This window comes from Epinephelus moara, chromosome 18 (assembly GCF_006386435.1).
Source record: "Epinephelus moara isolate mb chromosome 18, YSFRI_EMoa_1.0, whole genome shotgun sequence".
Lineage (NCBI taxonomy): Eukaryota > Metazoa > Chordata > Actinopteri > Perciformes > Serranidae > Epinephelus > Epinephelus moara.
The window spans coordinates 39,641,604-39,657,038 of NC_065523.1; the positions used below are offsets into that span (position 1 = coordinate 39,641,604).

Here is a 15,435-nt window from a genome sequence, read left to right on the forward strand (position 1 = left end):
TCGGGACCTTCGGTGTGAGCTCGTCTTCATGGTTTATCGGGACCTTCGGTGTGAGCTCGTCTTCATGGTTTATCGGGACCTTCGGTGTGAGCTCGTCTTCATGGTTTTTCGGGACCTTCGGTGTGAGCTCGTCTTCATGGTTTATCGGGACCTTCGGTGTGAGCTCGTCTCCATGGTTTATCGGGACACTAAACACTAAAGGGACAGTTCCACATGTTTCCTCTTCCTGTTCAGAGATCTAAACGTCTGCTGCTGTGACGCAGGCTCCACAGTCAGCGTTAGCTTAGCTTAGCATAAAGACTGGAAACAGATGGAAACAGCTAGCCTGGCTCACTGACTGGGGCCTTCGTCCATGTGAACATCTGAGAGAGGATGAGGAGAGACGATGAAGAATGAATCACTCGTTCAGTTTCAGTTTGTCATCCCTCCATCCACAGCCTGAGTCACAAACTCTTCTTCATGTGTCGCTCAGTCGTCAGTCCTCCACAGGAGGAGCTGCTCGCTGCTCTCACCAACAAAAAGTGCAAGTGCTAAAAAAAAAGTAAAGGGTCGTGCTGTCAGAGAAGAAAGAGAAGAAGAAGGAGAAGAAGAAGGAGGAGAAGAAGGAGAAGAAGAAGGAGAAGAAGCTGCAGATAAAATGAGTTGAGGTCAGTTCGCAGAGCGAGCAGCTCCTCTTCATCACGTTCACTCTGAAGACACTTCCTGCTCAGTCACATGATCAGATCTCTCCTCAGCCAATCAGCTGTGAGCGTAGATGAGGCGGTGATGGAGGCGTCGAGGATGATGAAGCTGGACGCTGCAGATGTGACGTCATCAAACAGGATGGAGCAGTGTGTTAGTGTGTGTGTGTGTGTGTGTGTGGTCCAGCTGTGATGTACTCTTCATGGTTCACCTTCCGACAGGAGGAAGTGGAGGAGCTCCTCTCATCACTGCAACAAACAAACAAACAAACAAACAAAGAGCAGGTGAAGCAGATTAACTTCAGACATGGTTCCTAGACCATCGGTCTGTTCAGACAGTCATATTAAGGTGCGGACACACCAAACCGACATCAAAGAACTAGCGGCGACGAAAGCCAACTGTTGCGTCGTCTACGTCACCTCACGTCGCCCTGTGTCAGTTGCATTTGAACACACTACACGGACTACATCCGACGGCCAAGTAGCACGTACGTTCTGCGCCTGCGTGAGAGAGAGCGGAGTGAGAGAGTGGTACATCCTGTCAGCCGAGGGGTTTCCTATCTGTGCAGCCGAGCACCGCAGCACCTCCACGGACTATTACATCCAGACGGTCCCGGTGTTTCCTCCGCAGGCTCCACTTCACTCAGCTGCCCGATAAACCCGCTGCTTCTTCCCACTTTAACCTGAATAACAAACCAGGGCTCGGTGCTCCGGTTGGATCCAAACGGAGAGCCGGGGCTAGCTCAGAGACTAGCGGAGGCTAACTGGCTGTGCTTCCCTCCGGTCATGCTGCGGCTAACGCTCCGCTAGCCGCTCCCAGCTAGCTCCGGTTTGTTATTCAGGTTAAAGTGGGAAGAAGCAGCGGGTCTGTGGGGCAGCTGAGTGAAGTGGAGCCTGAGGAGGAAGCACCGGTTAGCCCCGGTTTCACTACAGGCAGATTCACTCGCTACAGGGGTGAGGAAATAAAACCTGAACAGCCAATCAGAGTGATCTCTCTCACCAACAAGCTCCGCCGCCGATTCAACATGCTCAATCGGCCGAAAAGCCGCAGACGCCGAAGTGCCGACGGTGCGGGACACACCGCAAAAACTCGGCCGACAGACGCTCACCGACGGCCCGACTTTGGTTGACGGCCGACCGTCAGCTTGGTGTGTCAGGGCCTTTAAAGGAAATGGCCACTTTAGAGTGAAAACACAGACAGTACTTACTGACCCTCATGCCAACAAGAAGTCCAGTCTAGTTTTTTAATCCACAAAACTTGTTCGGGGTATCGGATGGTAACAGCTAGCCGGAATAACAGCTACACTTGAAGTGCATGGAACCCACATTTTGAAAATGTAATAAAACTCCGCTAATGCATTTCAAAAACGTCACGGCTCGTCCGTGGTAATCCGTAATCCACGCAAGACTCGAGAACTAGCACCACCACTAGCCATCAGCTAGTCTCACGCGAGTTGCCATGTAAACATAGCAGCCCGCAGGCTAACTGACCACGGTGAGAAATGATGCTATAAAAGTGGAGTAAATTACGTCTTTTCAAGTCAGTTTTGCATGCTGCGGCTTCAGGGCACATGGATTATGATAGACGAGCCGTTCTGACTTATTTGAAATGCATTAGCGGAGTTTTATTACATTTTCAAAATGTGGGTTCCATGCACTTCAAGTGTAGCTGTTATCCTCCGATACCCCAAACGAGTTCTGTGGATTAAAAACTACACTGGACTTAATGTCGGCATGAGGGTCAGTAAGTACTGTCTGTATTTTCATTCTAAAGTGGTCATTTCCTGTGGGCGGGGTTGTTGTCACTCACTGCTCCGTCCAGCACTCGCTGTATTTCCTCATCAGCGGTGACACAGATGGAAGTCTGCACCTGGTTTATCGTCCACAGAACGAGGCTGCACGCCCACATGTTCAGAACCAACCACAACTCAGCCCTGAGCAGACTGACCGTCCTCTACTGACCAATCAGACTGCAGGGTTTTAACTCCACCTTTTAGTGCCAGATCTGTGTGCTAGGTGTGTGTGTGTGTGTGTGTGTGTGTGTGTGTGTGTACCTCTGTTGGCCTTGCTGGGGTAGATCTTGGCGAAGTGTCGGTACTCCTCTGGAGGAGGGAAGTCGTCCAGAGGATGGAACGAGTACTTGGACTCAAAATCATCTACAGGAGGAGACGAGACGTTACATTGCTTCTGCTGTTTCTTCTTCATGCTTTTATTTTGACAGTTTCCTGAACAACACGACCTTCTGAATGATAAAGAACTGAGAGGTGTCGTTCCACCTCCACAGGGAGACAAAGGACAAGTCAGAGGACGGAGAGACTGATGAAGAAGAGGATGAAGTGGTGGAGAGATGAAGCTCAGACTAAAGGCTCATTTATGCTCCCTTTACGTACGAAAATGTATACGTCCGTTTCAAACGATGTTACTGTCACTGCCCACATACTTCCATGTGCCCTTTACGTTGGCATGGATGTTAACCAATATATCCACCAGGAGGCAGCCCAGCGTCAAAAGTTTATGACAACAACAAACTCAAAAACAAACATGGCGACTGTGGAGGAGATATTGATAATGTACCTCTTGCATAAAAGACAAAAACAGAGGCAGCGTTGTAGGAGGCGGTGGTCGGTGAGGCCGTTAAATACATCGCGACTGGAGGACGGAGAATTCTTTTCTCTAGTACTGCCGATGAGAGAAATTGAATTGTTATTTCTTCTTCGTGTCTCACTAGAGCTACGTATCGGGTAGTGACAGCAACACTGCCCCCACGGTTCCCGGTGGTACTGCTCCGTTTGGCCCGTATCCGTAAGCTTTATGGAAACATGCAGAAATACGGACGAAATGAACGCAGAGCACGGACAGAAGGCTCCGTCCGTATCCGGAGCCGTATTTAACGTTGAGCATAAATGAGCCTTAAAGATCATTTTAACTTCTGTCACAGTTTGTATCTGTTCATGATATCAATAATCAATAATCAGGACAGATCTCCTCTGATCATCTGTTCTGATGGAGAGGAACACGTACCCACAAATGAGCGAGGGATGGAGGAGGAGGAGGAGTGTCCGTTGCGGAGAGGAGGGGGAGGTGGGGGAGGAGCAGCGGGGGTGCGGGTGGGCGGGGGAGGAGGTTTCCCTCTGGCAGGGGGGTCAGAGGAGAGAGAGGGGCTACCATGAGTCCTGTAAGGAGGCGGGGGCGGGGCCTCTCTGCCACCTGCCCTCAACGACGATGGCTGGGCGGGAACAGGAGGAGCTGAGGAGAGAGATCAATACAGACGATCAATGTTAGGGCTCAATACAGACGATCAATGTTAGGGCTCAATACAGACGATCAATGTTAGCTATCAATATTTTATCTGTATAAATGTGGACAGTTTAACACCAGAAGTTAAAAACAAAAACAAACAGAAATAAGACATTTGATGAAAATGTAATAAATCTTAATAAATTATGTTAAAAATTAAAAACATTAAAACATTAAAATAATTGTAAAAATATAAAGAAATAAAATAAAGACTATTAGATTAATAATTGTTATTAATAATAATAAATATAATAAAGTATAAGGAACATAAAAATATGTAAATATGGTAAAAAAAAAATTAATTAAAAAATACAAAAAAAAGTAATAAAACACAGAAACAGAACAAATTGAAATCGTTTGAGAATAAAGAAAGAAATAAAGGAAGTGATGTCATGGAGGTTTCCTGACTTTGATTCCGGAACCACTACATTTCCCATAATGCACCTGGATTATCTGATGACATCACTACAACCTGCCGATGTCCTGTGTTGAGTCCTCACCTGCTCCTCTGCCTGGCGTCTCTCTGACGGGGGGCGGCGGCCTGTTGACGCCCTGCTGCGTGGGGGAGGCGGGGGGAGGAGGAGGGGCGGGGCCTCGGGTTGGGGTGTGGCCTCCTGGTGAGGGGGCCGTCCTCTTGTTGCTGAGGGAGTTGTGACGCTGCGGCAGCTCGGGTGCCAGCTCGCCGCCAACTGTCGGGCCGTTAGCGATGCGGTAAGGTGGAGGGGGCGGGGCCAGGGAGGAGGAGGAAGAAGAGGCGGGGTTTCCTCCTGAGGTGGGAGGGCGTCTGCTGTTGCCAGGAGACGGAGGAGGTTTGGAGGGGAGGGGTGGGGTGTTGTTAGGTGTTGGGGGGAGGGGCTTCTCCCTGTTGTAAGAGGAGGAGGAAGTGGGAGGGGAGGGGGCGTTGCCGCGGCGACAGAGAGGAGGGGGTGGAGGAGGGGCAGAGGAGGAGTGCTTCATGCTGGTGGAGGGGGAGGAGGCTGCAGAGGAGGGGGAGGAAGGGGAGGGAGAGGAGGACAGGTTGGGCAGAGAGGGACGCTGGGAACGACTCGTTTCCGTCGGTGACAGCGCCTGAGGGGAGGGGCTCTCTGTATCGTCATGGCGATGGCTGGGGGGGCGAGGCGCTGCGGCCCGCGTGGAGGGAGAACGTCCAGAGGAACCGTCTGTGAGGAAACATGGAGGCATTAGAGTCAATGACGTGATGAATTACAATAACAAATAATATATACATAAATAACAAAACACAAAAACAAATAAATGTTTAAAAAATGTGACAAAACACTGAAACATAAAAGATGTTAAAAAAAAACAGTAATAATAAATTCAAAAACAATAAAACAACAAAAAAACAGTGAATTTTAAAAATCAAATGAAAAAAAGGGAATACAATTAAAATGTAAATTAATAGTAGAAATAAATTAAACCTACTCCAAGACAACAACAAAAGATAAAAAATGAAATGTAAAAAAATCTATTAGTAAATATATGGTAAGAATTAAAAAATATTTAAAAAGTAAACAAATAATAGAATTACAAAAACATAAGGAATAAAAAATAAAACTATAAATACAATTAACAATTAAAAATAATAAAAATAAAACTATAAACAATAAAAACACAAAAATGATCCCAAAAATAATGAAAACACAACTTTAATAGAGATAAATGTTTCTATTATAATAAAACAAACACTTTTTATCATATTACAAGAGCAATAACAGAAAAAACTAAAATTAATGTCTTCACCTCCGACGGGTCTCAGTTTGGGGACGCCGCCCGTGAACAGCCCTCCTATTGGTGGAACAGAACCTGACGGACTTCCTGCTGCGCTGCCATTGGCTCCACCTGTTGCTGCTCCGCCTCCTTTGGGCTCTGAGAACCACAACCATTGGACAGGTGAATGAGGGCTCTGCCTCCTGAGGGCGATGATGTGACGACACGCTACGATGACCTTACGATGACACTACGATGACATCACTGACTGTATGAGTGAGTGTGTGAAGGCGAGGGGGGGTGCAGGTGAGATCAGGTGAGAACGTCGAACACTGAGGTGAGATGAAGTGACATGAAGTGAGGTGAGGTGAGGTGAAGTGAGAAAAAATTAAATGCAGTGTTTACGCTCCCCCGCAGCTCCGATGACATCATCGACAGCACAACATGAGTGATAAACAAACAGCTGAAGTCGTTACATGACATCACAATCTATGACATCACAGGACAGCAAGCGCTGCACACAATTAAAGAACCTTTATTAACCACAGTAAACCTTACAGATATTATCTCAAGTGTTCGGACAGGAAGTGAAGCAGAAATTTAACCGCCGCACAGTTTGTTTGTTCTTCAAACAGCCAATGAGACGCCGGCGGCTAAAAGTTACTTGACATTGTGTCTGAACGCTCAGGGCTCATTTATCCTCACTTTACGTACAAAAGAGAGACGTCTGTATCAAACACTGTTAACGTCACTGTACTCGTATTTATGTTGCCATGGATACAGCCAAGATGGCACCAGAGGGCGGAGTCAAAAGTTTCACACAACAGCAAATGAAGGTGGAGGAGGAGGTCATAACATTGTAAAGGTGAAGCAGTGTTTTAGTTGACGTTGATCTGTGAGGTCATTAAACACATCACAACATGGACGCAGAATTCTTTTCGCTGTGTCACTGATTTGTTAAGCTCCGCCTTTTTTTAAAGTGTCTCTGTCCTCACCTACGGTTGAATCACTGCTTCCACCCTCTCTGGCGCCTCTACTCCGTTTCTTATGTGTCCGTTAGCTTTGAGAAAACGTGCACAAATATGGAGGAAACAAACGCAGAGTTCGGACAGACGAGCCCTCAGACTGTGGAGCTGTTTTCACATGTTCAGATCTCTTCTGCTGATTTTTACCTGTCGGAGCACAACACCTTACAGATATAAAAATAATCCCCCCCAAAAAGAAAAAGAAATCATAAATGTAAATTAATAGCAGGAATAATGTAAAAAAAAAAAAAAAAAAAGATAAAAATTAATAGAAAAAAAAGAGCAAAATATTATCAGTAAAAAATAAAAAGATTATTTACAAATAAAAGAATTAAAATATAAATAATAATAATAATAAAAAAAATAATACAGGAAACAATTTAAAATAATAAAAAATCAAGTATAAATAAAAACCATATTATTAGCAGCATAAAGAGTTTAGTGACATCATGTTAATCCTAGCATAGCTCCGCCCACCTCTCACCTGAGCAGAGGTCTGATGAACCAAATGAAAACACTTGTGGAAGCCATTAACTGGCAGTCCTGCTTTATTCCAACATGCCTTAATATCTAATTATCAAAGTCATCATTATATTAATTATTATTATTATTATTATTATTAATACTGCTGATACAACAGGAGCAGAACGAGAGCAGCGTTGGAATAAACCAGATGTTTCCGTGCAGCCCTGACGGAGCGACACACTCAGTCAGGTGTTACACTCCTCTGCTGCAGGTAAACAGGAAGCTTTATGTGCCATCAGCTAGCTTAGCACGGCCACGTTACAGCCAGGTGTAGCAGCAGCTGCAAGCGCTAATAAGCTAGCTAATAAGCTAGCTAACAAGCTAGCATGCTAACAGACTGTGCTGCCTGCTGGGCTCTGTGACGTCACTGCGGAGGACAGAGTTTGACTCCAAACATCACGGTGGTTTGTGGTTTCAGAAGGAGCTATATGCTGGAACTATTTCCTGTTGAACAACAGCGTATCCATCCGCCCAGTACTGTGCAGCGTCTCCAGCTCTGAGGTCACTGCTCTGGTTTTTCTTCTTCTGTTTATGTGAGGTTTTATGGTCCTGAGTCAGGAGGTTAGAGGGTGAGATATTCACCCGTGGAGCGAGTTAACGTTCGACATACACAATCATGTTCATCTGTTTATTTACTGTGTCAGTGTTGTTGTTGTTGTTTGGACTGAAACTCTGTGTGACAATAAACAGATGGTTTAATATCCAATAAATTTCACAAGCATCATCAGTTCATCAGGCGCTCTGCAGGACGCTGCAGGATCTGTTCTAACCAGCCGCTCCATCACCTGTCCCCACCTGTCCCCCATCTGTCCCCAGCCGTCCCCCACCTGTCCCCAGCCGTCCCCCATCTGTCCCCACCTGTCCTGGACAGCCAGCAGACTGACAGTGTGATTTTAACCTGTAATCGAAGCACTCCTGTGATGCTGTGTGAGCGAGTCGTCTGAATAAACATTTTAAACCACAATAAAAGTTCAGTGCAGAAGGCAAGAAAAGTTACATCAGTATTTTCAAAGTAAAAGTCACGAGGACACAAACAGCACGAACATCTCAGACGTGGAGGGACAGAAAAAAGTGGAGGACAACCACACAGTAAAATCAGCTGATTGAGAGTCAGTGACGCCGGCTTCACTTCAAACATGTTAAATGAGAGTTATGATCAGAATGAGTGTGTGAGATGTTTGCTGCTGTAATGTCGCTGCTCTCTACGACACACACACACACGTGTTGTCGGTCTACAAGAGTTCATACGTCGTCCTGAGTGTCCGTTCAGTCTGTTTGTGTCAGTCGTACGAACACTGAGAAGCATCGCTCTGTGTCAGTCTGCTGTTTAATGTCTCACAGTCCTTTTTAAAGCGCGCTGATGTGACGTTCCTCTGCTAAGACGTGACACGATAAAAACAGCTGATGTAGGGTTAATAATCAGCACGCCCTGCTGTCAGAATGATAACAGGTTTCCTTTAACTCTCTGTTTAATAAATGCGTCGGTGTGACTTTAAATCGAACTGGAAAATAAAAACCAGTGAGACGTGACCAGTCTGTGAGGGTACATCACTGAGTCCAGTCTACAGGGTCTGATCTCTACATCTGGACAGGAAAAATGGCGGCTGGCTGACGTCCTGCTGCCCCCTGCAGTCGCCCTCTGACACCACACACGCTGTGTTGTCTTACTCTCTCTATCTGCGGCCGTCCTCCGCTGCTCCTCAGACGGCGCCCCCTGCTGCTGAGGCTGGCTCTGTTGCTGGTGTAGGTACTGGTATAAGCGAATGTATGGGTGATCAGTGGGAGGTGTTTGGCTCTTTGGTGTTTGGCTCTTACTGTCGAGCAGCGGCGCGCTGCGGTCGTTCACCACCGCCACCTTCTTCAGCTTGGCGCCTTTACAGATGTCCGACAGCAGAGCACCGCGACCTTTGGCCTCCTCTCTGCTCAGCTTGGGGGGGCTGGTGTTGGCCTGTCAAATCAAACAGGTGTGAGAGGTGGCGGCAGAGCTTTACCTGCTGCAGTGTTAACCTCACCTGTCACGTGTAATAAACCCAATGTACACGTTATTTATTGTGTTCACCACATCAGAGCAGCTCTGGATCAAAAACTACAAACTAGTGTTGGACTAGTTTAACAACAAGACTCTGTAAACTGTTCAACAGCCAGACTCAGACCTCTGACAATTTGTTCGGCTTGTTAAAACACAACAGGAGAGATTTCTGTGAAACGTCTTGAAGAAACTGGAGCCAGTCCAGCTGCCTACGATACAACGTTTAGAATATAAAGACACGCAGCAGATTAATTATCAAAATATATATAGAGAGGAAATTAAAACAAAGGAACTAAATATATTAAGTAATAAACAAATTACATCTATCTGATGTATCTATGGGAAATATATAGACTAAAGGAACAGAGTATTAAATATTGATGAGGTTTGTCTAACTATCTCTACTGCTCTCATGTCGGCCTGCAGCTCTTCATCGTGATGATGAGGAGACTGAAGAGGTGTGTGTGTGTGTGTGTGTGTGTGTGTGTGTGTGTGTGTGTGTGTGTGTGTGTAAAGTTACCTGGCTGAAGGTGGGGGGTGGTGGGGGTCCCCCTGGTGGTGGGGGAGGAGGGGGAGGGATGGGCATCCTGCAGCTGTAACAACACACACCTGATCACCCTGAAACACACAACACACATCACATGTCTGTTATTCTCCTGTAGTAACCATAGAAACCAAGCAGGTGATGTCATGACGGCGTCCCCTGTTTGTGCATCAACCGGTTCACAGTGATACCATTTGGCAACTGGCAAAGTTGGCACCAGTTGGTAGCTGGTATCTGCTGGTGTGGAGTGGTCTCTGCCAGACAGTGACATTCAGTTCATATTGATGACTGATTGATTTAAAGGTCCAGTCTGTAGGTTTTATGGACATCTATTAGAAGAAATGTAAAATATTATATCGTGGTGTGAAGTCGACCACGTTCTTGGTGGATGTGGCCTCCGCCAAGGTTGTCCCTTGTCACCAATCCTGTTTGTGATCTTCATGGACAGGATCTCGAGGTGCAGCCAGGGGGAGGAAGGGGTCCGGTTTGGGGACCTCAGAACTGCATCCCTGCTTTTCGCAGATGATGTGTTTCTGTTGGCTCCATCACACCGTGACCTCCAGCATGACCTGGAGCGTTTTGCAGCCGAGTGTGAAGCAGTGGGGATGAGAGTCAGCACCTCCAAGTCTGAGGCCATGGTTCTCTGTTGGAAACCGGTGGTTTGCCCTCTCCGGGTTGGGGGAGAGTTACTGCCTCAAGCGAGGGAGTTCAAGTATCTCGGGGTCTTGTTCACGAGTGAGAGTAGAATGGAGCGTGAGATGGATCGGCGGGTCGGTGTGGCTTCCGCAGTGATACGAGCGCTGCGCCGGTCCATCGTGGTGAAGAGGGAGCTGAGCCAGAAGGCAAAGCTATCAATTTACTGGTCCATCTCCGTCCCTACACAGTTGGCACACGGGAGAAGTTTCAGTCCTGCAGCCTCGTCACTTGATGCCACTAAATCCTACAGACTGGACCTTTAAGTATCTGCAGGCTGTACGGAGGACTGCACATGACAGAGTCAAGTTTCATTTACTCAACAGAAATGTCTTTTTATGGAGGACACAAAGTATGTTATCTTCCATGCTCCCATCAGCCACAACACTACACCCATTGACAGGTGAAGTGAAGCACATTGACCGTTTTGTTACAGTCCAGTGTTCTGTGAAGAAACCTTTGGTCCTGATGTGGACGTCACCAGACACGCTGCAGGAAGGTGCAACATGTTCCACCACAAAAACTGCTCAGTGATGACCTGAGGAACGTGACAAAGAGCTCAAAACGTTAACCTGGCCTCTAAACTCCCCAGACCCCAATCTGATCGAGCACCTGTGGGAGGTGCTGGTACCCCACCTCACAATCCACAGGTCTCAAAGATTTGCTGCCAACACCCTGGTGCCAGACACCACAGGAAGTGGACCAAGAGGTCCTGCGCCCATGTCTCGATGGGTCAGAGCCACATCTGATCCAAGGAGGCCCCACTGTGGATCAGGGGTACCTGTGGGGTCCTGGATTGTCCCACAGATGCTCAGCCACATTTGGATCTGGGCGGTTTAGAGGTCAGGTCGATGCTTTGAGCTTTGTGTCGCGCTCCTGGAGTCATTCCTGAACCGTTTGTGTGGTGTGACGTGGTGCAGTGTCCTTCTGGGGGGCCATCAGGGTGTGCTTTTGCCATGGGGGGTGCACAAGGTCTGTGACAGAGTTTTGGTGGGTGGAGCCTGTGAGGTGACGTCTACATAAATGTCGCAATACTTTTGCGTCCCCTCGCAATAGTTTTGCATTCCCTTGCAATAACGTTTTGGATTCCGATGAGCCACCATTGTCACTTCCTCTTAGATGCCCGCATTGATCGGTGACCAACGTAAACTTGTATAAAGTTGGCGAGATCTCCTTTTAAACTGTAGTGTTGTTATTATTGTCTTTATTATTGTTTTTCATGCCGTTGTAAGTAGCTGGCACGGTGCCGGTTCCCGAACCTAATTAAGCAAGCTACTTACAACGGCATGAAAGATTGCCGGGAACTCAAGGGAACGCAAAAGTATTGCGAGGGAATGCAAAAGTCAGTCCAAAAAAAAATCTCACGACTTGACCTTTAAGGGCCTCCGTATTAAAGAGAGGACTCTCAAGTATCTTCAAAATCCAGTTACAGGTTTGTTAAACCTTTATTCTGTTAGTGGAGACACAGAAAGGGCAATGTCACTGTTATCCATCCAGACCACATCAGACCACATCAGACCAGGTCCTGGATCACAAACCTCTGGACTTAAACATGTCAGAGCTGGACTAGGTTCACAGATAGACTCCGAAGACTGTTTAACATCCAGATCCAGGTTTTTGACTCATTTGTTCTGATTGTTAAATCAGAACAAATGACAGATTTCATGTCTGTTTCTCAGCATCGTCAGTTAGCCACATTAGCTAGCAGCTAGCATCATCAGCACCGGCCTGAATCAATCTCTACAGGATGCTAAGCTAACACCGTTAGCTTCTTTGCTAACATCTTCTCCAACTGTTTAGCTTTATATTACACATTTGTCCAGACAGACACACGGACACAAACCGACCTGTTCGCTTCATGCGACAGTTCAAACTGTTATTAACTGATCTGCGGAGTTAGCTCGGAGTTAGCTGCCTCAGCTATCTGTGTGTTAGCATTAGCAGGAGGTCTGTGCAGCATCACCGACTCATCCTCACCGGGGGAATAAACCGTACCTGGGAACGTTACCGGCTCCTGCTGCTTAACTCATACTCTCATCGGACTGTTCGGTGTCTCACTCTGTGCTGTACGTGTCCTCTGAGGACAGGTAGCTACGCCGTTAGCCGTTAGCCTCTCTGCTGCAGAGCTCCACAGTCAACACACAGGAGCACGTGACCTGAGCGCGAGGACATGCACTGCAGCTGCAACACACACACACACACACACACACACACTGCAGTAACAGCTCTCACACTCTGACAGTTAAAGATTGGTTTATACAAATAGTGAAAATAGTGAGAAATGTTCGTCACAATGAGCCACAGCCCAAAGTGTTCCCTTCACTTCACTGTGTGTTTGTTTCATCTCAACACACAGTGACATAATAGGTTCGAGGTATACTGTGATATAAAAGTTGATGGTTATCGTACCGTCTACATTTGGTACAGAGAATCTCTCCTTTATTTGAGGTATTTTTTAAGGGGAGACTTTTTACACAAACTTCCATGAACAAAATGTTTCTCAGGTTTCAGTGATAGTAACAAAACCATTGTTCAACCTTTCTGTTTACGTTCCTTTAAGGTGAAGGTCATTTACTGACATTATGAATACAGAAGAATCTTTAAACCTTTGTCTAGTTTGATAACATTTTTAATTCTAAATTAAAACTTCTACTCAAATAAACACAAGAAGTTTGTGCTCTAGAGAAAGGATCAGCACTCAGTGAATAACCTCCTAAGCCCTATGATAAGCTGTTATGGCAAGGCTTAACTATACAGACCAGTGAGCAGTGATAACTAGCATGTCTTTGGGGTCATCAGGTGGGAACCTCCTTTCACTAGTGTTTCATCTAGTTGGTCCCACGACACCTCCAGGAGGCTAGACAGTGATCTCTGGCGTCCCAGAGACACTCCCCTAATGCCAGGTCTCACTGCTCCCCTCCCTGCACCAACCCAATAACCTCCTTTACCTTTACCAGCACTGCCACCTTCAACCAAACCCAGGCTCCGTACATGCGAGCTCCAGGTAGAAGCAGGGCTGATACTACCTTTCCTAGCACATTCACCATACTCTATTTCACACGCTACATAGCATAACTACAATATAAGCTAAAGTTAAAGGAGATAGATAAACTTACAGGATCAGCAAACACACTTTACATTTTTTTTTAGATTTCATGTATTATATCTGTAACACTTTACTGCTGCATTAATAAGAAGATACAAACTATAATTAAATAGTTCATTAAAAAAAGTAGCTGTAAGCAGATATAAGGATATTTCAAATGTTATTTAATGTTCAGTATTTGTTATAATTTCTATGAAGACATATTTTATATTATTACAGCTGTTTTACTATTTTACAGTTTATTCTAAATATATTTTTCATTATCTGTTCATACACCTTCACTTATCGTTAACAGATGCATTAATAATATAATATAATACACATATATATATACATAATATATATGTATATATATATATATATATATTTATTTACGTTTATGTTTGTTAATAATTCCTGTTTATTTAACTATATATTTGTAAATACTATTGTTTAAATTTCTTATATTTTCACGTATCTTTCCTCTCTTGCAAGGAGCACCTGTAACATAAATAATTTCCCCTCGGGGATCAATAAAGTATTTCTGATTCTGATTCTGATTCTGAATAAACCTGATTATACGTGATAAACAGTGTTTGGTGAGTGCTGGATATCTACTATTGGACCATTTGTTATATTTAATTATAAACATCCTTATTTAAAAGGAACTGTTCAACATTCAGCTTCAGCATTGAGATTTTTTGTCTGTGAGCTGCAGCCTCGGTCTCTTCTATTTTGCACATTTTACTTATCAGTTCTTAAAAAGATGAATTTCTAAATTTACAAAAAAATAAAATGTGTTGTATTTTTAAGGATCTTGAACATTACACTGCCACAATATCAACATCCATAACTAAATATTATTAGTTGATAACTAACTAACCATATTATTATTATTATTATTATTCATTGCTGTTTCTTGTATTTTTTGTACTTTTTTCTGCATGCCTAGTTTTTTTAAAGTTTCTAAATATTGAAATCTTTAATCTGACTCTTTCCCCTTGACTGCTGTAACACTGGAATTTCTCAATTGTGGGATCAATAAAGGTGGATCTTATCTTTTATCTAAAACATATTTAAATGTTAGTATTTTAAATACATATCAGATCTCAACTTATATTTTGTCTTCAATATTAAAATGTTTAATTCAATCACAGTGCACACTTCTGTCATTTGTTTTATTTATTTATTTTTTTAATTGCTTTTTTTGTTTAGTTCTGTATTTTGATGCAGTTTTATTTGCAGTCACCAGACGTCACTGTGAATGTCCACCAGAAACAGTGACAATAAAGGTTTTATTTCAGTACTGTTTGATTGGCTCAACGCGTCAAACGTCATCATCAAGCGGCCAATCAGATCGCTTGATGTGCCGCGGATATTTGAAAACAGAAATGGCCGAAGCTTTGGCGTAAGTGTTTAACATTTAACTTTATATTTAACATTCACGGCTCAGTAGGAGTCACACGGAGAGTTTAACATGTTATTTACCGACCTGACGGTGTTTCATGTCTCACATGGGTCAGTTTGTAAAACTGAGCGGCTGAAAATATGAGAATTAACGGCTCTATTAGTGAGCTAACTGTAGCTAACTGTAGCTAACTGAAGCTAACTGAAGCTAACTGACGCTAACTCAATCAATCAATCAATCAATCAATCAGTTTTATTTATAAAGCCCAATATCACAAATCACAATTTGCCTCACAGGGCTTTACAGCATACGACATCCCTCTGTCCTTATGATCCTCACAGCTGATCAGGAAAAACTCCCCAAAAAAACCCTTTAACGGGGGAAAAAAAACGGTAGAAACCTCAGGAAGAGCAACTGAGGAGGGATCCCTCTTCCAGGA

General features: G+C 44.8%; 2 protein-coding genes across 5 annotated transcripts in view; one reads left to right on the top strand and one right to left on the bottom strand.

Moving 5' to 3' along the window:
* wipf2b (WAS/WASL interacting protein family, member 2b) lies at window positions 1-12,655 on the bottom strand. Of its 4 annotated transcripts, none has more exons than XR_007571538.1 (9): window positions 12,499-12,655; window positions 9,787-9,884; window positions 8,906-9,185; window positions 5,721-5,846; window positions 4,478-5,137; window positions 3,702-3,926; window positions 2,735-2,836; window positions 116-929; window positions 1-43 (listed from the first exon to the last, which is right to left on the bottom strand). XR_007571538.1 is itself a non-coding variant. In XM_050068433.1 (8 exons), the coding sequence occupies exons 2-8, from the start codon at window positions 9,850-9,852 to the stop codon at window positions 889-891; spliced, it is 1,353 nt and encodes a 450-aa protein (XP_049924390.1). In that variant the 5' UTR covers window positions 9,853-9,884; window positions 12,499-12,655; the 3' UTR covers window positions 7-888. The 4 variants fall into 4 exon arrangements, 2 of the variants coding, with proteins under 2 accessions (XP_049924390.1, XP_049924389.1); XR_007571537.1 differs by having other exon boundaries at window positions 1-79; XM_050068433.1 differs by having other exon boundaries at window positions 7-929; window positions 9,053-9,185.
* A 2,289-nt stretch (window positions 12,656-14,944) lies between these two features.
* si:dkey-225f5.4 (uncharacterized) overlaps window positions 14,945-15,435 on the top strand; it is an 8,379-nt gene continuing 7,888 nt past the window's right edge. Inside the window, exon 1 of the mRNA XM_050068436.1 lies at window positions 14,945-14,996. Within this exon, the coding sequence (XP_049924393.1) occupies window positions 14,953-14,996 (44 nt within the window). The 5' untranslated portion in view covers window positions 14,945-14,952. The remainder of the gene's footprint in view (window positions 14,997-15,435) is intronic.

Excerpts from the sequence above, each read along its gene's own strand:
- wipf2b (XM_050068432.1), bottom strand. The coding sequence starts at position 9,852 with ATGCCCATCCCTCCCCCTCCTCCCCCACCACCAGGGGGACCCCCACCA. Across the intron at positions 9,186-9,786 it reads CACCCCCCACCTTCAGCCAG|GCCAACACCAGCCCCCCCAA; the intron begins GTAACTTTACAC and ends TTGATTTGACAG. Across the intron at positions 2,837-3,701 it reads CATCCCTCGCTCATTTGTGG|ATGATTTTGAGTCCAAGTAC; the intron begins GTACGTGTTCCT and ends CTCCTCCTGTAG.